Source organism: Artibeus jamaicensis, unplaced genomic scaffold (genome assembly GCF_021234435.1).
Source record: "Artibeus jamaicensis isolate MK-2021 breed Jamaican fruit bat unplaced genomic scaffold, CSHL_Jam_final contig_851, whole genome shotgun sequence".
NCBI classification, from domain to species: Eukaryota; Metazoa; Chordata; class Mammalia; order Chiroptera; family Phyllostomidae; genus Artibeus; species Artibeus jamaicensis.
In genome coordinates, this window is record NW_026521986.1 from 9,533,347 (window position 1) to 9,559,721 (window position 26,375).

Here is a 26,375-nt window from a genome sequence, read left to right on the forward strand (position 1 = left end):
TGACCAAGTGCTTCAGATACCAGTCCAGGCCATGTTCAATGCCAGCTCTGTGGATCTGGAAAGCTGTTGAACCCACTTAGCACTGAATTTCTTCCATTGTGGTCTTCCTAATCTCCTTCCCTCCCAGTTTCCCTAGGCCACAAGAATGTCTCTCATGCCTAAGAATCCTGGGTTGGCACCCAGATTTCTTAGTATTTTATTGACTTTCTCTGGTATAGGGTACTAACAAAGCCACATAGCCAGAGACTTGCAAGCTAGTGTTCTGTACTTCAGCTGAAATATTCCATTAGCTCATGGCTCTGGGCTCCAGGAAGAAGTCATTTCCCAACTTCAGTAATTTGAAATGTTAGCTATCTCATTTCCTTACAGGGGGGCCGCCTCACAGATAAGCGCTGCTGGACCCTGAAGCACAGCTTGAGTAAAACCTGTTGAGTGAAGAAAATTGAGCAACTCCTGCTTGCTCCTGGCCACGTTAGTGCTGGCCCCACATTTATCTTTGTCTCTAAACCTCCATTTTCCAAAGCATTTTACCACCTTTGTGCTAACAGTAAAATGCAATTAGGGTACCAAAGGCTCAGATTTTCATTTCACACATACTTTTCTTCTGTTGCGAGTGGAAAGCACTGTTCTTTGAAGAACTTCAAAGTCATTTCCAAGCCACTTGAATTCCTGTTACTTCACTCCAGAATGAGCACTCGAGGACAATCGACAATGGACGGGAGAACCACATGCCTTGTTCCAAGCCATTATCCTGCTGCTAAGGGCAGGTCTGGGCTCACCGAGACTTTCTTCACTTGAGTACCTCAACCCTGGCACAGTATCTTGCTCAGGCCATAAGGTAAGGACAGGCTTTCTCTGGAAGGTCTGTTTCCCTCACAAGAGTTTGGGTGGTAAGAATTTCTCAGTAAACCGAAGGAGGCAGCTTTACATGCAGGATATATAAAGTTTTGGTTTAATTATTATTTTTTTTTCTTAAGAAAAAAAGTTTTCCGGGCCTGCCTGAGGCAGGGCAGGAAAAGCAATCTGATATGTGGAAACATCAGGGCACAATTTCTTTGGGGGCAGCTTGTCACATTGCTTCACAGCCTCCCTCCCTCAGTTCCAATTAATAAAAGGGTCAATTCCAAGATCTTGCTATCGTGAGGCCATCTAAGCCTGGTAAAGGAGACCAAGTAGATACCTCTCCCGACCATATGTTTTGTTGTCCAGATGTGACCTGTGTCCCAATTCCAAAAGTGACAGTGACCACTGGCAGGGATATGGAGTACCAGTTTGTCTTTTGGTCTTTGGTGTAGTTTTGAATCAAGTTTAAAACTAGGCAAGAATTAAAACAGGAAAGAAATGAAGGAGGAGAAGTGTCTAAGCAACCACGTCTTCCCTGGCAGAGAAGAGGAGGCCGTGAGAAGTGAACAACAGGTTTATTTGCATACACACAGGGGAAGAGTTAGCATCGCTGGGCGGGCCTGTGAGGGGGTAAGGCTTCAGCAGAGGAAGGCACCTTGACACACAAGGGGCTCCCAGCTTAGTGAATCAAGCATAGTAGCAGCCTCCACTTGCCCCTTGCTGACTGTTTAACTCGCGTACCCGCTGTCCTACTGTCACAGGAATCAACAAAAGCTGGCGGAAAATAACGTAAACAGAAACGGCTCTTTAGGTCTGGACCAGCCACTTAAAATTTTAGGTACAGGATGCAGAAAGAAACATAAGAGGCACTTTTGAGCAGCTCTTAATTTAATCAGTGCCACGGTCCTGCTGGTAAAAATACCTATCACACAAGAATCTGGGGATTAAACGTGCCTCCAAAGTTGGAACATCAATTCTATAAGGGGGTTGGGCAGAGGGACTCTGGAAGTGGTTCCTGCTAGGTTTCCAGGCCACGATCACAGACGGATTTCTGGAAATGAGAATGGAGTGGCTACAGAGACAAGCATTTCTCAGCCTGCTCCTGTGGGGCCTATTTCCTGGCAAGCCGAATCTGGGGTGCCAGGAAGAGTCTCTCCCAAGAATTAAAGGCATCTTTATTAAAAAACGATCCTTCCTGGATACTAAAGCTGAACCAGAATGAACTTTGACTTCTGAGTATCCAAATGAGATTAAGGCCTTTAACACGAAAAGACCGAGTTCTATATTTGGGAACAGTAACTACTAAGTGACTAGTTCACAAGAGAACTTGAACTATTTCTTTATTCTCCAGGAGTATATGCGAATTATGCTCAGAGAAGTTAGGAAAGGATCCCTACTGATTAATTAAAACAGAAAGATTGGGTATGCTGACTAGGAAGGGGAAGAGAAACACACACTGAATGATTGTATTTTTTTGTTTTTTGTATATAAAGGATTAAAAAATTCCAATTTAATAAACTTTGGAAAAGCAAATGTAAAATGACTTGGGCTTATAAAACCAGAATTTACAATAATCTGTGAATAGTCGAAAACAAATCATAAAACCATTTTGATTACAAATCCAAATAATTCTAAGGGTTACAGAATCACTTTTCCCACTTCCCCAGTGAGATTACAGGTGTTAAATCGTAAGCACCCCCACTGCTACTCACACCCTCACCTCCTCCTCCTAAGGCGGTGTCTCCGCACCCAAGTCACATCGCACACACCGGCCCAGCCTTCCTTTCCCGAAGCTTAGCGAAATGGTGTCTCCTTTTGGCTTAGGTCAACAACCTTCTTTCATAAATAACCTCTGTTCTCCCAGTGCCTAAGTCCACCCAAGTCTTCATTCTCCACAGGTTGTCCCCCCCTTGGTCCCAGTTCCAGCAGGACAGGCCCTCCTCTAAAAGGGTCAGTGAGGCCACACCAGTCACACCCTGGGACCTCCTGCACCACTGCCGGCTGGGCTCCCAACTGTCTGGCACCTTTGTGCCCAACAAAGCTACAGTGCTCTCCTCTCTCTCCCCCTCCTTTCTTGCCGGTATTCTGCCTTTTCATGACATCTACGACAACGAGACATCTGGTGATTCCTGGTTCTTCCTGTCCTGAACAACCCTCTGCTGACGACCAAGTGACTGACTAGCATTGCAATGCTGCGAATCTCCTGGTCTTTTCCCCCTCGCAATCGATTATCTACCTCCATGAAACAAAGCCTCTTCTAGGAGCCAGGAATCTTAAACCAGTGACCCCTCTCTCCGCATGCTCTGCCTCCTGACAGACCTACTCAGGAAGGATCTGTTACCTCAGGATGCCCACTGCTCCGCAAGATCTGGTCAGAACCCCACAGCTTCTGTCAACTGCCAGCTTGAGGGAAGATGCCACGCCCGTCGATTCTCACCAATCGTGTGGGGTTGAATTAAATTAATATAGTACCATACTTCGTTCTTTACTATACCTCTTAACACATATAATATCCCCTTTAGTAGTTTGAGCACAAAGCTCTCAAGCTGTCTTTTCCCCTTCTTTCAATATGCTTGGACACCACCACATATTGCCAAGGAAGCGCCTGCAGGCCTTCTGGGTGCCTCTTAGAACTAAGTATCTAACTGGTTAAAGTGTTACCCACAACTAGTTACATTTTATGGCCTCCATTCGGTATGTTTTGCAGCGTTGCTCAATTTGCGATCAGTGAAATTTATCAGGGATCTATGTTCTCTTGAATCCGATCGTAAGTGCTAACCACTCATCAGCATTAAAAATGCTCCACTTTTAGTCTGTCTACATTAAATGCTCAATGTAGAAGTGCTACCGAGAGCAAACATGGCAGATTTCTTTAAGAAAGGAACCATGCTTCCCTCCCGGCACAGCCAATGGGCCGAAGGCCTGTTTGCGGTCTCCTCTCCAGTCTTTCAGCCTAGACCCATCACTCACGGGCGGTACCACCGGGTTTCGCCAGCACTCATCGTTACGGCCAGAACAGTGAAGACCAGAACGCCTACGGCACGTCAACAAGGTGAGATGGCAAACAACACAGGTCCACAGACCCTTCTCTGGTGGAGGATGAAGGAGAGGTCTAAAACAGCGAGCTCACGCGTGCCGGTGCACACGCAGGAGAGCAAGTCCACCGCCTCAACAAGGGTTTACTTTGACAGAATCCACGCGGTGCCTATGCTTTACTAGAAAGGAGTCACTTGGATTTTTCCCTTTCTTAACACAGCACAAGCCAACGGCCAACTAAACATCAGACCCATTGTTAAATAGAAGGGAGCAGCATCAGACACAAAATTCAGGCCCTGGTTTTATGTGCCTTTAATACTTTTTTTTTCCTTTCCTCTGTGTTCACTAAACAGAATTAAAAATTTTTTTGTAAAGCTCCTTTTTTGTAGCTTTTTTTCCCCCCTTTGTATTTATCATGTTTTTAATTTCTTCTCTGAGGAGGAATTCTCTGAATCTGTATCTTCCAATTCGACTCGGTGCCTTTTGAGGCCACTGTGGCCACGAACAGCCCTGCTGCTGTCCACGCCTGGGGGGTCAGCGGGGTCCTCTCTCGTTCCAGCACTGGGGGTCTCACAGGCCATTTCAGACCCACAACAATCTTTGTGTAGGAGTGTCCCTGTCAGGGACAAGTTATGGTCAGTGTCTGAACATCCTGGGGAAGAGCAGGCCACTGCTTCCAGCTCCCCAAAGTTCTGTCCATTATTGTGGAGGTGAGGGGGGCGGGGGTGTAGGCGTCCATTGTTGTGGTTAGCACAGATGGTTTCGAGGCTCCTCTCTTCACTGTCATCAGCCTGGGTCCTGGGACAGTTGCCAGTCTCACTGTTGAAAGTGGAGCCAGATGCCTTGGGGGCAGGAGGAGAAGGAGGCTCCTCAGCCCGGCTGCTCAGGGCCTTGCTCAGGGCCTTTCCATTGAGCTTCTTGGTTTCGTAAGAGTGTTCTATAGAGCCACCATTGTTAGTGTCCTGAGAGGTGTCCTCTGCTGTCTCCGCCCAAGAGTGGCAGCTGTGCTCATGGCCTGGGGCAACGCTGGGATTTTTAGAAGTCTCTTCTTTTAAAGCATCCTTGTTCTGGCCTTCAGGGGGCAGGTCCTGGTTCCTCTGGGCCATGGCGGTGTTTAGACAGGCTTCCTTACTGGAAGAAGGGGCTGGGTTGTCCTTATGGCTGGTTCCTGCTCTCCCTTCATCTGCCTCCCCAGATACCAGGGAGCTCTCTCCATCTTTGTTTGAGTAGGAGATATAGGAATAGCGGAGCCACTTGTAAGCTTTATAAATCTTCCGCTCAACTGACTCTATGTCCGAAGTTGGTGAAGCCCGGCTTGGCTGAATCTCCAGAGCAGAAGTGCTCCGCTCAGGGGAGGACGTGGGGGAGGAAGAGAGGTCATCCACTTTAATCTGGGGATAATCATAGTTGTCTTCACCAATGTAGGTGTTGGAGGGCTTGGGCGGAGCGCTGGGCCTCTCTTCTCGGGGTGTCTTTTGTCGGCGCCGCATGGCGTTCCGCTGCCGGGTGGATGCTCGGCGTTCATTCAGTTCCTCCTCGTCCTCAGAGCTACTGGAGCTGCTGGAGCTGCTGGACTCATCTTCGGGGCTGGGAGACCGGGGACGGGGGAAGAGATCCGTGTCCAGTTCAACTTCGCAAGCATTTTCTTCGGAATCAGACTCATTGGAAAGCGCCAGGAGGCGTTTGTCCTGGTAGCGCCGTAGAGCTGACAGGCGCTGCTGGCGAGAAGCGGCATCCTCGCACGCAGGTGGTGGCGGAGTCGCCGCCACTGTGTTTGTGGTGGTGACCCGCAGGGGCCCTAGGTGGAAGGCGCTGTCGGCAGACTCATCCACTGTAGGAGGAGGGGAGCGGGGCAGCGAGGCCGAAGACTCCGAGTCGGTATAACCGGAGCGCTCGCTGACCCCTGCGTGCAGCTGGAGGATGGTGCTCTCACTCAGGTCGCTGTCTGAGTCGGAGCTCCAGCCCTCAATCTCACGGCGCACCAGGGAGTCAAAGAAGGCCATCATCCGGGGGTCCTCCTGTACAGACTGGTTGGCGTAGTCATGCGACAGGCCACTCCCACTGTTCAGCACAAGGCTAATGTACTCTTCATGTGTGTAGAGGCAGCGGGAATCATCCTCAATCCGACCGTCCAGGTCTCCGGTACATCCTGGCTGCTTGTAGGGGCTCCAGATCTGCACAGAAGGAGAAAACAAACCAACAGAGCTGACTAGGAAGCACTGGGAAGCTGGTGGTGGTAAAGAGCGTCAAGGCAGAGCTTCCCCAGGCCCTTCCTGTCATTTAGCCGGGACTTGCCAACCAACTTTAAAAATACATTCTTTATCAGACTGGATTGTGTTGAGCACATATGAAAAGTGAGGCTTCTAAAGCCAGATGTGGAAAAAAACATGGTCTGGGACATAGCATTCATTAATCAGGAAACCTAAGTCCTATCTCTAAGCCCAGGACAATTATACACCATCTACCCCACAATCTGCCCACCCTTTTAACTTCCTCTATCAGTAGTATGAAGATTCCAGTGAACCCCTTCATAATCTCAGAGGGCAGAGGAGGATTTAAAGATTGATCAACATGTTCAAAACTCTCAGAAGACTGAAGCTGTGCAGAGAGGCACCACTTTGCCGAAGTAAAAACAGACCCAGCAGTAAGTCCTCTGCAACAGTTAATATTTCAGCCTGTAACTCCACTTTCTCCAACTGCAAGATTTCTATTTTTAACTAATGGGAATTGCTTACCGGAGCTCGATGAGAATAGCCAACTGCCTACACTGCAGTTCCCTCCTGGACATGCAGGCATCAGTTTCCCAGGAAACTGGGTTCTCTTAGCCAGGGAGCTGCTGGCTTGCTCTCCAGCTCCTCTATCTCCACAGGAAGAGGTGGGACCTCCCAGCCCAAAGCCGCAGCTCCATCCCTTAACATTCCTTCACTCCATGGTCAGACACATGGGCTCCCAACCAAAAGGTGGCTGAACTAGGATTCAAACTCAGGTCTATCTGAAGCTAAGGCCCAACTTTACTAATTGAATAAATTATACAAAAACCAAGAACAAAGTAATTAAGCTGTCACTGCAAATGAGTACGATTAGCTTCACCTGACTGCCAGACTGGTGCACAGAGCAGCACAAAGGAGCTTGGTTATAATCAGCCGGTAGCCATGGCAACTGAGATGAACTTCCAGGGGATTTTCTTGGCTGATAGGCTGGTGTCTATCTTTAGATGGCACCCAACCCAGAAAGCAGTGGCTCCTCATTCCCTAACCTCTATCAAGACAATGGCTTCATTTCCCCAAAGTTAGCCAAGGACAAATTCACTTCCATGAATTCACTGAAGCCTGCTAACTCCACGCTTTACTTCAACTCCTGGATGGCAGCACCTCTTTGGAGGATCCCAGTTCAAGAGGGGCTGAAGAGACCTTCTGGGTTAGCGCCCTACCAATTCCCAACAGAGTCACTCTTCCTTCAACTTTGTTTCCTGCCCGCGACTCCTCGGATGTTCTCCCCTCTCCAGCTTCAGGGTCTCCCCCAGGGGGGCTCTAACGCGGTGGTTCTCCAACTTTGCAGCGTATGAAATTCACCTGAAGAGTAATTACAATGCTGACTCCTGAGCCCTGCCCACCCTCAGAGATTAAGTCATGGGCAGGCATCAGGGTTCTGCATTTAAAAATATATATATATTTTACTGACTGTGCTATTATAGTTGTTAATGCAGAACCCTGAAATGGGACAAGCACTCAAGGAATGAGTAAGGGGGGAGACCAACTTTTAAGAAACACTGCAATACAGCTAGTAGAAAACCAGTAGCTGAAATGACGGATTTGTCTAAAGAGATTCTCAAATTCTTTGTGAGATTCAATGTGTGAGAAACATTTTTTAAAAATTTTTACATATTTTCTGGAGAAAGGGAAATACTGATGTGTGAGAGAAACACCCATCAATTGCCTCTCGCAGGCCCCAACCAGGGGCCTGGCCCACAACCCAGGCAGGTGCCCTGACTGGGAATCGAACTCTCCCTTCACAGGCCGGTGCTCAACCCACTGAGGCACACCGCCCAGGGCTGTTTGAGAAACATTTTAACACGGCCTTCAGCAACAAGCTCAGGCTATAAATGACCATCTCCGGAACAAATGTCCAAGAGAATAGAAGTTCGGTGGCCTAGAAAGGAAAATGAGGAATCCTAAAGGCAAAGTCCTCAGGTTGTTTTGGAGTCTTAGTCTATAGTCTGGCTCGAATCTCGAACTTCCCCAATTTAAAAGTGGTAAAATATTACCAACCATGTAGTCTAACACGAACTAAATCTCCATGTACTTCACAGCAACTCAGAACTTGTTAACCCAAGTACAAAATATCGATGGCAAGATGCTGGTCTCACTATCCAACAAGCCGGTTTCTAGGTTCCCGTCTCTACTGCCCAGGGCCCTCTGTCTTCACTTCAGGAATGAAAACCATAGCACTGAAAGCCAGCCTTTGTTCTGACTCTGGAATATATTAGGCTGAGGTAGACTTTCATTCCTAAAGCTTGGCGTCATGGAACAAAATGCTGGATCAGGAGGTAGGAAACTCGAGTGTGGGTTCCCACTCAGCTCCTAGTTAGCTAGTGACCTTGGGGGAAGCTCTGCTCCCGCATCTCGGCAGTGAATAAATGACTGTTACCTAATCCTAAGGTTCAGAGAAAAACAAAACCCCCATTACAGACAGCCAGTCTTCTAGCCTCGAGAGCCTTGCGGCACCAAGTTGCAGGAGCAGGTAGGACAGAAAGAAACTCCAGCCCTACTGCCTCCCATGGCCCAGGGCAAACAACTTCACTCTTAAAAGTCTCTTTTCTTATCTGTAGAAATGAGAATCAACTTCTCTTTCATCCAGCAGCTGAATACCTCACCTAGGACGTGTTAGACCCATCCTCAGAGACTTTTGAACATCAGAAGTACTGTCCCTGTTATCTCAGTCTTCCCTCATCCATAAAATAACAATTTCAAGCATTTGTGAAATTGTTTTTTTTTTTTTTAAGATTTTATTTATTTATCTTTAGAGAGAAAGAAGGGAGGGCAAAAGAGAGGGAGAGAAACATTGATGTATATGTGAAAGACACAATTAATCACCTCTTGCATACCCCCTACTGGGGACCTGGCCTGCAACCCAGGCATGTGCCCTGTGAATCAAACAGGCGACCTTTTGGTTGCATGCCTGCGCTCAATCTGCTGAGACACATCAGCCAGGGCAAACTGTTGATTTCTTTACAGGGAAAATTAACAACTCAGAAGTGAAGCGATGAAGATACAACTTCCTGTGATAGGTTAAATGTATCAATAGCTAGAGATGCCTCCCCACAGAGCAAGGTTCATGAGAAAAGAGGAGGGATGAGCAGCTGTCTCTCCAAGCCCAGTGAAAAATTCAGCTCAAGAGGCTGCTGAGGAAAAGAATGCAGCCCAATTCTTATTCAAACATCATCAGAATGGAAAGCAATTAAGTAACAAGTGTTCTGATCTACACAGGTGACCATGACATGCTTGAGGTAGCAGCTCTAAGGCCGTCTTCTCTTTGAACTATTATAGAGTTGGCCAAAACGTTCCTCTGGTTTTTTCCACACGATGGCTCTAAGTAGCACTTAGCTGTCTATAATTTTGTCTGAAACAATTTTGTTAGATTGTACTGTGACAGGTGTCTTATCAGCATGCATTTAAAAAAAACCCATCAAAACTGGTGAATTTTTGTGTAGCCATTTTAATACTGAAATGGAAGAAAATAAGTGACATTTTTGACATATTATGCTTTATTGTTTCAAGAAATGTAAACATGCAACAGCAATGCAAAAAAAAGATGTGTGCAGTGTATGGAGAAGGTGCTGTGACTGACTGAACGTGTCAAAAGTGGTTTTCAGAGTTTAGTGCCGCAGATTTCTTGCTGGACGATGCTCCACAGTTGGATAGACCAACTGAAGTTGGTAATGATCAAATCAAGACATTAATTGAGAACAATCAATGTTCTACCATGCGGGAGATAGCCAACATACTCGAAATATCCAAATCCATAAAGTTATGGGTAAAAATGAAAAAATGTGTCTTTTATTTTACAGAAAAATCTAAACAGACATTTTGGCCAACCCGGTACTAAACTTAGAAATATGTTCACTAGCAGGAAAAACGACGCAGAGAAGGATCTAAAATGCTACTCCAGGGTTCTCTGCATTCTGCAATCTGGCTTCCAAGACAATCCGGAGCCAGCGCTGGCCTACCTTCCCAGCCTTATTTCTTAGCCCTGCTTCTTGTGCTCTTCGCTTTGGAAAAACAGGACCATTTTGGCCTAAACAGGTCCCACACTTTGTTGCTCCTGAGCATTTATTCATAAGCGCAATGCTTGAAACACAGTAGGTAATCAATAGGTATTTGTTGATTCAATGAAGTAATTATCCATTCACCCCATTTAATATGTTCTTTCAATGTTACTTACTCCTCTCCTTCCTTTCACAGTCTTCATTCTGCTAAGGCTAATTCAAATATTCCACATACCGAGATTATCCCAGATGGGAAAATTCTTTTCTCTTCTCACAACACTTTTTAAATGTCTCTTGTATACCTACTGCATTTTCCTTTACCTTTATTTCTTGTCTCTCCTACCACATCATCAATTCCTGGGAAGACCTGCGTTACCTTTCTTGGCCTTCGTGGTCCCCACAGGGCCTAGCACAAATAACATGCAGTAGCTACATCACACATACGGGGTGAATAAATATTGGTCTTTGAGGAAAAAAGGTCAGCATTTGCCTTATCTTGCCTCCACTTAATGTTTAACTACAAAATGAACCCGTGTTTTGGTAACAGAGCATTCAAGAGGATAGAAAACCGGTTATGGGTAGGACAGGCTGGCCCTGAGAGCAGGGGCTCTTCTCCTCTGGGTGAGAAAGGCAGCAGTAAAGGACAAGGCAGGGCGACACGGTGGGGTGAAGTGGAGACAGAGGTACAGAGAGAAAAGCAGGTGTCAGGCTAGACTAGACTAAAACATGCTGGGCTGATGCTCTCTGAGCCATATACCCTCTCAGAAATAGCAAGTAGGAGAGTGACGCTTACTAAGTCAGAAACTGAAAGGCACAGGTAATTCACAGACTCTCTTCTGGGTGGCAAGTCATGGTTAGCACACTCACTTGACAGGTAGGAGACAGATTCAAAGAGCTGCCTGAGGGTACCAGCTGTACTGACTTAAGGTTTCAAATAGCTAAATGCGCCTTCTAGTGGGACAGGATTCAATCAACTCTACTAGAACCTGGAAGCAGTAAGCTCTACGGTTCAGTTTGGATAAACTCACAGAGAAAACACTTTCTTCTCTTTCTCCTCTGAGAACTTGGCTAGTTTCCAAACTATGACCTCTAGGGTAAAGACTCCAGTTGACTAAATAGTAATTGGGGAGACTCAGCACAGAAGCATCCCAGAGCGCAGAATCAAGTAGGAATCTTTCTTCTAAAGGAGATGCCCAAGCAGAGCTCTCTGAGAAAGAAAATGACGTCGACAGACCTGGAAAGGACATGTTACCATGCCAACCCGAAAGTCACAGGCCAAAGGAGAAGGGAAAGCAATGCAAGGGACAAAGCCAATTCACTGACTGCCCAAGTAAAGGTCTACTGAGATGATCAAGTCCAGCAGGAACGTCAGGCTGCCTGCCTGCTGCCTCCCCATTAGCGTGGTGAGGGTGGCAATACCCTGGGAAGCTAGGGCTCTACCCTACCTTTACCTCTAATTAGCTGTGTAATTAACCCCAGACAAATTCATAACATAAACATCAGTAAAAAGAAAAAGTCAGTAAAAATGATCTGTAAACCCTGTCTAGCCCTGTGGGGAAACGTGTGCAATCATGACAGTCACAAGAGCAACAAAACCTGAACACAGGAAGCTGGAATAAGGACTCAGAAGCATACCGACCCATCCTCCAACATTATGTTTCGGATAGCTTCCTCTGTCTCAGACACAACCTGGTTTAACTCTGGAGATTTTTTTTTAAAAAGAGCAAAAGAAAATGAAAACCACCATATCATCACAAACCAATTTTTACTTTCTCCCTGAAATCTCCCTCAGGTTTTCAAGATCATTTTAGGGGTTGGGAAGGGGAGAGAAATTTTAACTTTTGAGGGGGAATACCATCTATCCTAACTTGAAAGTCAAGTCATCCCAGGGTCTTCAAATAATTAATCACCTTCCCCAAACCCAAACCCTCATTTTCACATGTAGAAAAAGGTGACTAGAAACCGAAATGTGAGTGATGGGCAGTGAATCACCCTTCTGGGGTCTCTCGGTTTCGGGCCCCAGAAATATTTCTTGGCAGGGTTAAGTTCATTCAGTCGATGTGCAGCTGACGTAAGTGGTCAGCCTCAATGGCAACCACATGCAGTTATTTTTGATGTGTCCCGAGACAATTCAGCTATGATTCTGGCAGTCACTTAGTCACCTCTGTGTCATATTAGGACAACAATTAATGCAAAGGGCACACTGAGTAACTGAGGGGACAGTGGCTTCTTAACCTCCAGTTGAGGTTTAAAAAGCAGAACTTATCAGACTTGAGATCAAAGGCCATCGGAAATGCAGCAGCACACAGGTGTCTAGTTTCAAAGCCTGCTGACTGTTTTAAAAAACAGGTCCTGAGACACAGAAGAGAAGGGGGAGGCGATATGAGAGCAGAGCAGAAAGTGATTTGAACGTATTGGCCCTGCGGTGATGCGGCCGTGAGTAAAGAGGCTGCAAGAGGGCGCCCCCCAGGCCCAGCTATCTCTAGGGCTTCGAGGACGGGAGGGGAAGCCAAGCCTTTCTGTTTGTTCGAGCTGCCTGGGTTTGTCACGTGCCCATGACAAACCTCTCTGACCACCAGGAAGTTATCGTCCACCACTCAGCAGAAACAACTGCTGTTTTACACCGATGCCTTTTCAAAACCCAGGTCTTTAGAAAAGCCTGTGAGTATTTTGTGAATTAATACTAGCCAATATATTTGAATAAATGACAATACGCTTTTTCTTATTTAAAAGAAAAAATGGTCCTGAAAGGAGGGGTTTCAGTCATTCTTTTTTAACATCAATTTTTTAATATTTTGTAATGTGTCAAAATAATTGAGAATTCTGATAAAAAATTAGTATGGTTAGATATGAAACCCTATATACATTGTTTTGGTTTCTCCCAACAGTGAATTGTGATCATTTCTCTAAAAGGACGGAAGGGGAAGGTGCCTCACCTTGATAATCTTCTCTACGCCAGAAGAGCAGATCATGTAGGTGTGGGGGTTAAAGCGAACCTGGTTGACGATGGACCGGTGCCCTTTCAGCACCATGAAGGCTCCGTTGACCACCCTCCCAATGCCACCTGGGAACACAGAAGGAAACAAAAGTCAAATAATCAGACCAATAAAAAGCACACAGGTTCTAGTAGTGGCAGGCAAACAGCTCTGAATGGGAGTCAAGATTAACTATACCAGCAGCAGAAAGCTTAATCTTACAGATGAAGCTGTTATGGAATGAAGGGTGGAGGTGAAATATCTCTCAGCATATGTGCTCTTACCAAGAGCCTTTATTTAGCCTTTAACCATTGCCCACGCCCACCCACTGTAATTTCATTGTCAATGAAGCCACAGCCACTTAAAACATTTCCCAAGTTTTTGATACCAAGATAGAATCCAAGTGCTACCTTAGAAAATGCCAGTCATGAGCAAAAATGAGACTGAACTGCTTGGGAACAGTTTGGCAGCTGAGCCAGGGACAAGCAGAACCAGAGCATATAATTACTTACATGCACAAAAACATCTCTGGTCCATTTGCCCTCAATTTCTATAATGCAGGTAGCAAACAAAATGGCAAATATATAAAAATCACTGGGAAAATAATGAAGAATCTTTTTTTTTTTCCTTTATTTAAAAACCTTGGTAGCAGGGAAGAAGTAAGAATAAAGGGAGGAGATTTGGGTCACTTCTATATTAAGCAGAGCCCAAATATTGAGAATCTGAATTACAGAGTATGGTTCTTAAAGACCCCATGTGTGGATTATAATCAAGAGGCCACTGATAGAAAGCTGTATTTTAAAGACCAATCTTGCAGGCTTTCTTCTTCAATGACTGAGAAAAGTACCAGAGGCCCAGAACTTGCAACACAGACGAAGATGTCATCCTTCATGAACTCGGGATAATCTCAAAGGTTCAGCCTCACTGGTAAGGGCACCACAGTCACACAGAACACGTACAAGTTCTGATCAAGGCGGCTTCTGAGCCACCATCAACAACAGCTCAGTACACGTATGCCAACCTGTGACCCTGGAGAACTGGCAAATACGATGCATTCGGACCCAAACAAATCGTGCTCGCTTATTTAAGCAACAACTACCTTCTCAGTCCCCACAGGAGCATGGGCAAACTACTACTACTAGGGCAAAGTATGCGTGGGCTCCACACGCCACACTGTTGTACAGGGCTCCCAGCACCCCCCCCATGTTCAGATGTCCATTCCAGACATCCGTCATCTCAGTGTTTGGAAGGAACACGACCAGAACAGACGCCCCTTCCCCAGACATAATCTGGCTCTGAGGAAGGCGGGTCTGCTGGAGGCATCCCGATGAAACTCCTCTTCTGCTTCACTGAAGATAGCCCTCTTTACTGTCATGCAAATATTTTTAAAAATCTAATAGCAAGGTTTCAGACTGTACTGACCTGTATCTTGGCAGTGCCAGCTTAGCTAATACTAGGTGTTTACTCTACTTGGTGGGTGATGAAAATGTCCTTTGCCAACCACCCCGTCCCATATCTGACATGACTAATACTTGAATTATCCAAGATGGAAAGTACATTTAAAACTTTTCATGTCTCAGCCCAATATCAAGTTTGCTAATAAGCTATACAGGAAAAGAGAGGGACCACGACAGAGAACTGGTGTGTTTTTACGAAGAAAACCGGAATCGGGGAAGGTGAAGCCCGGGGGGAGGATGAGGCGGTGGAGTCCCCTGGGCGGGCTGAGGGCCCGGCGTTCCCAGGCGGGAGTGGGATGAGGGGCAGGTAACCCGAGTCCACTCGAAATAAAAGTGTGTCACGGGAATGTAAAACAGTTGTTTCAATACGGGGATCTCACCACCCCCATGGAGCACCTTCAAGTCCATTTTTGTTCTATATGAGGTTGATTCAACAAATAATATTTCTGCTCACGGACTCTTCTGAATTCTGCATTTTCTAACATCATACTCCCATCCATACCTGCTTTGGGGTGGTCACTAACAAAGAAACTTGGGGTTAAACTTAGTACAATCTCTTGTTTAATCCTATTCCCTCCAACAAAAGGAATTTAAGTGACTCAGAAAATTTAAGCGACCTCTTCCATGTCATATAGCTAGTAAATGGTAGAGCCGGGACTTGAACCAGAGTCTGTTTGGCTGTAATGTCTAATATCCTTCTCACTACATTGGTAGCCTTTAAGAAATGAAAGGATTTGAATAGGAATGGAGTCAGAAGCTCATAACTGATTTCTAAACCTTTCTGGCATAACTGATTTCTAAATCTTCATCATACGGGTTGGTTTTCTGTAAGTCCTCAATTTAAATGAGTAAAGGGGCAAACTCCTTCAAAGGTATCTTGAGTGCAAGCTCTATAATATCACCGTAGGGCATTTCATCACACTAACAACACTGAACGGACCCTAAGAGTAGAACTGAATCTCTTGCATACCTAGAACCTGGGGCCACAACGCCTAAACTAAGGCAGGTGCTCAGTAACCACTTGAATGGATAGTGTTTCAGGGAGGGCAATTCTAGAATAAGTACCTCCAAAGAATGACAGATAGAGGGTCTGATGTCTGAAAGAATCAGTTACAATAGAACTAAAGTTTATCAACCGAACCAATCTTTCTGTCAAAGTTTACTTGGAATACAATTATAGTAACTTTCAGATCTCAAGAACAGTTAAAGGGTATCAATGCTTGAAAATTCCAGACCATGAAAAAACTGTTTCTGTTTCTATTGCTCTTTCATGCGCTGTGACCTATCTGATTTCTCTTCTTGGTAGCATCTTTAATATAAGGTCTTTTCTCCTTTTTTCCCACCCAAACTGGTAACTAGGAAATCTGAAAAAGAGGAGAAAGCCAACAGACCCAAGAGACTGATTGTGTAAACAGGCACGGGAAGAATTATTGCTTTATTTGTTGAAGGTAACCAAGGCTATATACACAAATCACAGCAATGAAAGGGCTTCAGAGAAGTTCTCTATAGTTCCTTTCCTGGTTTCCAGGTTTCAACTGATTGAATACAGCTGCTACTATACAGTTCAGGTACAAGACTTTTAAAGAATAAACTTTTATCAGTCCTGAAGATTTGAGTAATCAGATAGACAGAGTTCCTTATTCTGAAATGGCTAAAGTCAAAATGCCAGTATCAGTAAGTACTCGGAGGGCCTACCCTCCTCCATTACTTAGCCAGACCCTGCCCATCAGCAGAAGGATCAAGCTGGAAGAAGTAGCTAGGAGTTATTTCTTCCCAAAACCAAATAGCCTATATACTTGCTTGAGGATCATCTCTAAGACTGTATGTAGGCCAGGGGCTGGTGAGGATCAACCTCACCCCATGGTTTACCCAATGAAGTCATGACCTAATCACTAATAATGAGTACCAATGAATAAAACAGTACACATCAAGGATAAAGGACCTTATTCATCCTTGTGCTGTCATTTATTTATACAGTTCTGTACAAACCAACGGTCATGTCTCTGGGCCACCTGTTTGTCTGGCTAAGCCAAACACGTTACCACTACTTCACCGGTTTCTTTAATAAGTTAAGGCCAAAGTTTCCTTATCTCCACCTTTCCTTTGGTTCAGAAGGGATGCTAGGGAGGTGGGGAACACTATAAATCACTTTACCTATTCTACTGCAAACCTTCGGAAATAAAAATTTGAGGGGGTCTGGTAAGATTCCAGCATCAGTGACTGACTCACTCACTGCCCTAGGGGATCCCAGGAAACACACGGGACTCAGAGGGAAAGTCCTTGCTTAGAACCCGAAAAAGACCTTTCTAAAAAGCCAAGGACAAATGTCCCCCCAGAGAAGACCAGGGGCTAAGTGCATAGGTCCTCATTTTCCTTCCCTTCTTCACCTGTGCTCCTCTTTTCACACCGTTCAGCCAGAGAGTTGTCCCCTCAGGCCTCTCAGGGGTCAGGACACCACTCTCCTTTATTGCCAACTTGTTACTTCTGTCTTTCTCAATTTAATTTGCTTCAACAAAGTCCTACAAGAACGATTGTTTTCAACTCAAAATTTAAAAGCAACATGGTCACGATTTCCTGATGCCTTAGTCTAACGGCACCGTACCACATGCTACAAAGTGGTCCTCAATAGCACTTGGGGCTACAGAACAGGACACTGCTCCCCATCTCCCCCATTCTAATCTATCAGGAATCCTAATGGCTTTACCCTCAAAGTGTATCTAGACTCCAACCCTTACTACCTTGGTTCAAGCCACCATCATGACACAATTGTATTATGTGATCCTCCTGCTAGTTCTCCTCATTTCTCTTTGGCAGCCCTGTTCCTGCCGCCTACCCTCAACTTAGTAGCTGACGTGATGCTGTTAAAGTCAGCTCATGTCACTCCGCAACTCACAGTTCTCTAACAGGTCTCCACTTCACTCACAGCAAGAGCCTATATGACCGGACACCCCTGTGCCCCACTTACTCTATACATCAACCCCTACTACTCCCCCTCCCTCTCTGCTTCAACACATTGATTTCCTTGCTGTTTCTCATATACACCAGGCACATTTTTACTTTAGAGTCTTTGTACTCGTTTTACCTGAAACGTTCTCCCAGATTTCTGCATGGCTAACTAATGTGACCTTCTCAATGGGGCCTATACTGAAAATCCTATCTAAAATTGCATTTCCCTGATCACCACCCCCAAATGCCACTTCCAATTCCCCTTATTCTGCTCTATGTTTCGCTTTCCATAGTACTTCTAACCTTTTAAACATGCTATATAATTTATTGTATTTATTGTTCATTGTCTTTTCTGCTCTAGAGTGCTTAAGCTCCATGTCGGCAGGCCTTCTGTTCCACTGTTGTACCCCAAGTCTACAGAATGGTGCTCATCATGGTGGTTTTCAATAATTATTGGGTTGGCCAAAAAGCTTGTCTAGTTTTTTCTGTATGATGGCCCTAGTAGTGCTTAGTTGTCTTTAACTTCACTCAGAACAACTTTGTTAGACTACAGTGTGATAGCTGTCATATCAGTGTACATTTAAAAAAAAAAACAGAATTGGTGAATTTTTGTATAGCTATTTGAATATTGAAGATGGAAAATATGAAACATTTTCTGTGTTATGCTTTATTATTACTATTTTAAAATATTTTATTTACTTTTAGAGAGAGGGGAAGGGAAGGAGAGAAATAGCAAAGTTCAAGAGATAACATCGATTGATTGCTTTTCGCATACTCCCAACTGGGGAGCTGGCCTACAACCCAGCCCTGACTGGGAATCAAACTGGCAGGCTGGCACTCAATCCACTCAGCCACACCAGCCAGGAATATGCTTTATTATTTCAAGAAAGGTAAGAATGCAACAACAACAAAAAACAACAACAAAAAACTACCACCAACAAAAAAACTTGTGCAGTATATGGAGAAGGTGCTGTGACTGATCAATCGAATGTATCAAAAATGGTTTGCATGGGATGGGAAAAATAGACAAAAAACTGTACTTGAAAAATAACTAAATAAAATTTTAAAAAAAGTAAATAAAAAAATGGTTTGCAAAGTTTCTTGACCCTATTGACATTTTGGCCAAATATCTCTTTGCTGTGGGGCTGTCTTACGCACTGCAAGATGGTTAGCAGCACGCCTGTCCTCTATTCACTAGAAGCTAATAGTGGGAGATAGCCAACATACTCAAAATATCCAAATCAATCAAGTTATTGGTGAAAGTGAAAAAAGTGTGTCTTCTATTTTATGGAAACACTAAGTAGACTTTTTGGCCAACCCAATATTTGATGAATGAATGAAAAGGTGTGAGTGTAATAGACTATGGATTATAAGCATACAGGAAAAAACCCAGACTCTATTAGTGGGCTTTTACCCAACATGTGGATTATCTTTCCAAGTGTTTCTCTTCCTCCATCTTTCTGCTGTCCATTTTGAATGCCCCTTCCCCCCTTCCTTCCTTCCTTCCTTCCTTCCTTCCTTCCTTCCTTCCTTCCTTCCTTCCTTCCTTCCTTCCTTCCTTCCTTCCTTCCTTCCTTCCTTCCTTCCTCCCTTCCCTTCCCTTCCCCCTTCCATCCATCCTTTCTCTCTTCCTTGCTAGCATTTTTACTATAGTGAGAATAGAAAAATAAAGGGGCTAAGATCCTACCCATGCTTCAAGGTCCTCTGATATGCTAATTCCCTGAAAACTTTACTGATACCCGAAGTCTTTTCAAACCCTATCTTTTTTATGGGACTTGGAACCCATTTTTAAACTTAGAGTACCTACACACATACACTTTTCTCATGCATCTTACATTGGAATTTCTTTGAGGGCAAAAAAGTATTTACCTTTCAACTGCCCATATGGCTTTGCATAATGTCTTTTTAAAAAATTTTATTGTTGTTTTATTACAGTTGTCCCAATTTTCCCCTTTGCCCTCCTCCGCCCAATCTATGCCCCGCTCCCACAGTCAGTCCCCACCCTGTTGTTCGTGTCCGTGGGTCATTCATACATGCTCTTTGACTAGTCCCTTCCCTTTCTCTCCATCACTCCCCCCCCTCCCCTCAGGCAGCTGTCAGTCTGTTCCGTTTCCATGCCTCTGATTCTATTATGCTTGTTAGTTTTTATTAGGTTCCTCTCAGTAAATAAACAAAGGGAAGTCGATGCCCTCATCATTTTCTCTCAAACAAGTCCTGAATGAGAAGGCAAATGCTATTACCTACCAAAATCAGGTTTGGCAAGTAATCTTAAAGCATTTAATCTACTTCGTTCCTAACTCCACTGGTAGAATTAAGAATCTACTGCTTTAAGCATCCAGGGACTAGTGGCTATTCCAGTCAAGACTGTAGTCTAGGCAGCCATCTTCTCACAACCACACCAAAATTACAGCTAAAATATAGAACAACCATCACTCAAAACTGTCAGAAATGGAGTTGAATGGAAGTCTGACAATGATGGAATTAAAGAAACCACATCCATCCAGACTGGTAGGAGGGGGCACAGACATGGAATAGGCCGGTCCCTCTCCCACATGTGGCGAATAAAAATTTGGGAAGGATTATCTTGGTAGCAAGGAGTTCCAGCCCCACACCAAGACCACCAGCCCAGGGTTCCAGTGCCAGGAAGATAAGTCACCACAACTTCTGGCTGCAAAAACCAGTGGGGATTGAGTTGGAGAAAGAAACTACTAAAGTCCCAAGCAGTTCCTCTTGAAGAAACCACACCTGGACTCACTTACTCAGACTCACTCCCTCTGAGCTCCAGCACCAGGGTGGCAGCTTGAAAGGCACCAGTGGCACACAGGGAGGGACTGAAGTGTCTGGCATTGGGGCAAGCAGAGGCCACTGTCCCTTTGCTAAACCCTCCTGCAACAGAGCTGGCAAGCTGGTGTCATATCCGAGACTCCATCAACCTGGCTAACACTGTTGGACCCACCGTGGAGATCCCCAGAGACTCTGCCCCACCCAAGCTGCCTTTCCGTATGAATGGTTTGTCTAGGCTGATGCTTCGCATACAGGGGTGTCCAACCTGTGGCCTACATGTGGCCAAGGATGGCTATGAATGCAACCCAACACAAATCATAAATTTACTTAAACCTTTTACTTGGCCATCAATTTTTGTTAGTTTTGCATATGTAATGTGTGGCCCAAGACAACTCTTCTTCTAGTGTGGCCCAAAGACACCAAAAGGTTAGACATCCACCCCTGTTTCCTAAATCCTCTAAAACAAGCAGTAACTGCCCTCAGTGAGCCTCAGGCCCCATACTACCAGCAGCCAGCCTAGATTCACAGCTTCACCTGGGAATCTCCAGGCCCAGCATAAGTAGCAGCAGCCATCTCAGACTGCTTCATAGCTCAGGTGGGGTGGCCACAGGCAAAACACAGGTAGAGGCTGACCTTGGCCTGCACAACTCGGGAAATCCCAGAGCCTTCACACTCAGTGGACACCTACCAACCATGTTGGAGGACCACCTGCACAGCTGATCCTCCATGGAGGGTGGACGTTGGTGGTCTGTGGTCATAGTCAATCCTTGTAGCTGACCGGCCTGGGTAAATCCCTCTCATTGATCTGCCAATAGCAACCAAGACTCAGCTACAAGAGGAGGATTTACTTAGTCCAGCAACCAAGACTCAGCTACAAGGGGAGGATTTACTCAGCCCACACAAAGGGTGCACCTTGAGTACCCAGTTTGGGCGATAGGTGAGGCTGGGCTACTGGACCCTACAAGACACCTACTACATTAGGCCACACTACCAGGACACAGAGGCAAAGCAGCTCTACCTAATACATAGAAACAAGCACAGGGAGACTGCCAAATTGAGGAGACAAAGAAACATGGCCCAAATGAAAGAACAGATCAAAACTCTAGAAAAAGAGCTAAGTGCAATGGAGCTAGGCAATCTATCAGACGCAGAATTCAAAACACTGGTTATAAGGATGCTCAAGGAACTTAGTGAGGACTTCAGCAGCATAAAAAAGACCCAGTCAGAAACAAAGGATACACTAATTGAAATAAATAACAATTTACAGGGAAACAACAGTAGAGTGGATGAAGCTGAGAATCAAATCAGTCATTTGGAACATAAGAAGCAAAAAACAAGAATGCGGAACAACAAAAAGAAAAAAGAATGCAAAGAAATGAGGGTAGTATAAACACCCTTGTGACAACTTTAAGAGGTCCAACATTTGCTTCACAGGGGAGAACAGAAAGAGCAAGAAATTGGAAATTTATCTGAAAAAATGAAAGAAAACTTCACTCATTTGGTGAAGGAAATAGACATGCAAGTCCAGGAAGCACAGTTTCAAACAAGATGGATGCAAATTGGCCCACTCCATGACATACCACAATTAAAACGCCAAAGGTGAAAGATAAAGAGAGAATCTTAAAAGCAGCAAGAGAAAAGTTAGTTACCTACAGGGGAGTTCCCATAAGATTATCAGCTGATTTTGAGAAATTATCAAAGTTTCTCAAAAGAAACTTTGCAGACTAGAAGGAATTGGCAAGGAATATTCAAAGTCATTAAAAGGAGGGACCTATAGCCAAGACTGCTCTACCCAGCAAAGCTATCATTTTAAATTGAAGGGCAGATAAAGAGCATCCCAGACAAGAAAAAACTAAAGGAGTTCATCATCCTGACCAAACCATTTATTATATGAACTATCAAAGGGACTTAAGAAAAAGAAGATCAAAACTATGAACAATAAAATGGCAAAGAAATACATATCTATCAACAATTGAATCTGAAAAACAAATTAAGCAAACAAGAAAAACAGACACAGAATCATGGATACAGAGAGTGCTTTGATGGCTGTCAGAAGAAAGGGGACTCCTGGGGACTGGGTGAAGAGCTGAGGGTTAGGAAGTTCCAATACAAACAAGTGCTGGTGGGGCTGTGGAGAAAAGGGAACCCGTGCACTGTTGGTGGAATGCAGACTGGTGCAGCCACTGTGGAAAACAGTATGGAATGTCCTCAGAAAACTAAAAATGGAACTCCATTTTGATCCAGTGAGTCCACTGTTGGGCTTATACTCTAAGAATCCTGCAACATTAATTTAAAAGAACCTATGTACCCCAATGTTCATAGTAGCATTACCTACAATAGCCAAATGCTGGAAACAGCTTAAGCACCCATCAGTAAAATAATGGATCAAAAAACTGCTACATTTACCCAAAGGAGCTTTGGGTAACAGCCAAACATTTACTACATTTACTACACAGCAGAAAGAGAGAACTCCCACCCTTCGTGAGAGCAAGGATGGAACCGGAGAGCATTATGCTAAGTGAAATAAGCTAGGCAGTGAAAGACAAATACCATGTAATCTCATCTATAAGTGGAACCTAATCAACAAAACAAGCAAAAAAGAACCAGAGAGATGGAAATAAGGAACAAACTGACAGTGACCAGAGGTGAGAGAAAGAAGGGGAACATGACATGCACAGAACCCATGGGGTGGTGGGGACTGTCTTTGGGAGCAGGAGTTGGACAAGACACAGGAGAGCCCTGGGTGGGGGGCAATGGCGACAACTGTAAATGAAAAACAATAAAAAATAAGTTAAAAAAATGAACAATGGTGGAGGATTGCCTGAGGGAGTGGGTTCTGGGTGGAGGGAAGCAAAGGGGGAAAAATCAGGACAGTTATAATAGCATCATCAATAAAATATAATTTTAAAAAAGATGCCCTGGCTGGTGTAGCTCTGTGGATTGAGCATGGGCCTGTGAACCAAAGGGTTGCCAGTTTGATTCCCAATCAGGGCACATGCCTGGGTTGCAGGTCAAATCCCCAGTAGGGGACACATGAAATGCAACCACATATTGATGTTTCTCTCCCACTGTTTCTCCTTCCCATCCCCGTCTCTAAAAATAAACAAATAAAATATTTAAAAAGAAGAGCAAAGAGACTAGCCCTGACTAGTGTGGCTCAGTTGGTTGGGGCACTGTCTTGCAAACCAAAAGCCAAAAGGTTGCTGGTTCAATTCCTGGTCAGGGTACATACGCAGACTGCGTACAAGAGGCAATCAATCGATGTTTCTCTCCCCCTCTTTCTCCTTCCCCTTCCCTCTCTCTGAAAAATAAATAAAATCTTAAAAAAAAAAAAGGAGTCAAGGGACTACTCTTTTCCTTGCTGTCTCTAGAGGAGGTGTCTAAACACCCTTTAACAATTTCAAAAGGCCCAAGTGAACAATCCCAAGGTCTCTGAGTTTGAAACCATAGAGTACAATTGGGGTACTGACAAGACGGAAGGAGCAGTGGCTGTGGCCTGGGGATCACAAACCACTAAGAGTTAAAGAAAAGCGCGATGGGACGGCCATTGCTGTTAGCAAAGCTCCAAGAGCTCCACAGACAGCGATGCTTAATTGCACAAAGTCAATTACGCTAAGTTCTTCTTTCATCATCTGTACTTCACATGTGTTTGCAACCAACTACTTGTACCAATTAAAAACAGTTGTTCTTCTAATTACATGGGGGAAAAGCAGGTGCCCAGGCCTAACTCTCTGCAAGTCAGCACATGTGCAGAGAACGGGGCAGAAACAGAGCACGCGCACACATGCAGCCCCTGAGAATGCACTTCAGCTGTTCCCGGCGTACTGGCGGGGTGGCCGCAGTGACTTGGCAGTGAAACTGTACGTTTTGCCCTCCGTTCAGGGAAACACTTGTCATATAACTTCCCCCTCTTAAACTACAGAGTGGAGAGCAGCTTTTATACAAAAACAACATAACCGACCATTCAGAAGGCACCAAAGAAAGACAATGTCTTGGTCTAAGGAGTTTTTCAGAAGGAAGTTAAAAGGGAGAAGTTTTCTTAATGAGGAGTAACAATCACTGAGTGGCTACTGAGTACCCTCACAATATCCCTAAGAAGGCAGACATTACTAATGATGTTGTTAATATTCTTATTTTACAGACAAAGAAACAGAAGTTTGGCAAGTTAAATAATTTTTTTCCAAAGCCTTGAATGAGATGAATGGATCAGGAATTTTTAAAAGGGTTTTATTTATTTATTTTTAGAGAGGGGGAAGGGAGGGGGAAAGACAGGGAGAGAAGCATCAATGTGTGGTTGCCTCTCTCATGCTCCTCACTGGGGACCTGGCCCACAACCCAGGCATGTGCCCTGACTGGGAATCAAACCAGAGACCCTTTGATTCACAGGCTGGCACTCAACCACTGAGCCACACCAGCCAGGGTGGATCAGGAATTTAAACCCAGGCCCACAACTCAATTACACTATAGTTCTTTCCATAAATAGGAAAGCCTTTGAGTAGAGGCATGTCTCAGGGGAAGCAACTCTATCTGTGAAAACCCTAAAGCCCTTCACAACAAGAGTTAGGGGAATGGAAAGGAAAAGGCAATATGAATATTTTGCAGAGACACCCATCTCCACCATACGTTGCCAAATCCATTACTTCCATTCTAAGTTACTCGGGAGAAAATGCTTTGGAAATATGGATCTATAGGCACTGGTCTTATTACCATATTTTTCAGAATATAAGACACATCTAGGTTTTAGAGGAAAATAGGAAAAAAATGTATAGCAAAAAATGTGGTAAAATATTTAATAACATAAATAACATAGTATTTCACAAATGTAAATGTAAACAGAACTCAACAGCAGCATTAACAACTATCATTCCTCCCAAATTTGGGGAAAAAAGAGGAAAGAAAAAGGTAGGGAAACCCAAAGTGCATCTTATAGTCTGAAAAATACGGTATATACTTAAGAATAACAATGCCTTACATCTGAAAGCACAAAATTTTCAGAAAGTTTCTAAGACTGTTAAATCATCTCATGATGTGAGGCAGTGGGGGCAGAGGCAATTTACAGAAGAGGCTGAGGCTCAGACAACCGCTGTTATATAACCTGCCCTGACTGAGTCACTCGATCAACTAGTTGGTAGCAGCACTGGACTTGAAACCAGGTATGATTTTAAGCCTAATGCTCCTACCAATACACCACACTGACTCTATACGTCACTGGTGATATATTTATTTTACTTTCAGAATTATCACATAAATACGGACGCTCTTCCTACCTACTTCAGAGCTGTGAAACATATTCTGATAGGTTTTTTGTCACAGCAAAATTGGCAGTTGTATTCTTTGCTCTAATTTTTAAAGATATTTTTAGAATATCTTATTTGACATCAACTAAAATAGCAAGCCTAATTTTGCCAGGTAGCAAGTTCTATGGTGGGTTTTAGATCTTCTCAAAATGATTTTCTCAGCCCACTAGTAAGCTCAATGAAAATTACTCAGCCAATTCTACATTTTATCTCTCTTCTGTTTATATAATAAATAAATTTCATCCCTCCGGAGTGCATGTAGAAAAAAAAAATTCCCCCATGATTGTCAGTCTTACTGAACAGAAGGGCGAAGAAGAACACGACGCCCTTGCTTTTGGCTCACACTTAAAACTTCTCTCCACATAGTTCTCTCAGCATTTGGCACAGATTATGAAGCATACAGCAGGCACTCAATAAATGTTGATAGCCTGTCATCTGATTATGCGATTAAGGCATATAACAGCAAACCAGCTTCCCTGTAGTAGACTGCCTTACTACCTTCGGTTCAACGGGCTGCCTAGAGAGCAAACTCAGCCTCATTCCATATTGTTTATGCCAAAGAGACAGTAGATTAGATTAGAAATTTCCCGACAGACTCTTCGTCATCTAAGCATTCAAAGGTAGAATCCAAGAACTACATCTAGCCCTCATGTTATGTTTGGCTTGCTGAACCTTGCCGAATATTTTTTGAACTATGAATTGGCAACATTAAAAAACAGAGATTACATATAAAAATGAGAAGTGCTAAGTACCCCTGAAGCCAGGATGAAGG

The 26,375-nt window shown here is 44.3% G+C and overlaps 1 protein-coding gene across 2 annotated transcripts in view; it reads right to left on the reverse strand.

Annotated features, from left to right (window-relative positions):
* Positions 1-1,402: 1,402 nt before the first annotated feature.
* Positions 1,403-26,375, reverse strand: part of DCAF5 (DDB1 and CUL4 associated factor 5) — a 100,386-nt gene continuing 75,413 nt past the window's right edge. For both annotated transcript variants that reach the window (XM_053673263.1, XM_053673264.1), the window contains exons 8-9: positions 13,081-13,208; positions 1,403-6,053 (exon numbers count right to left, since the gene is read on the reverse strand). In XM_053673263.1, the coding sequence (XP_053529238.1) occupies positions 4,293-6,053; positions 13,081-13,208 (1,889 nt within the window). In that variant the 3' untranslated portion in view covers positions 1,403-4,292. The remainder of the gene's footprint in view (positions 6,054-13,080; positions 13,209-26,375) is intronic.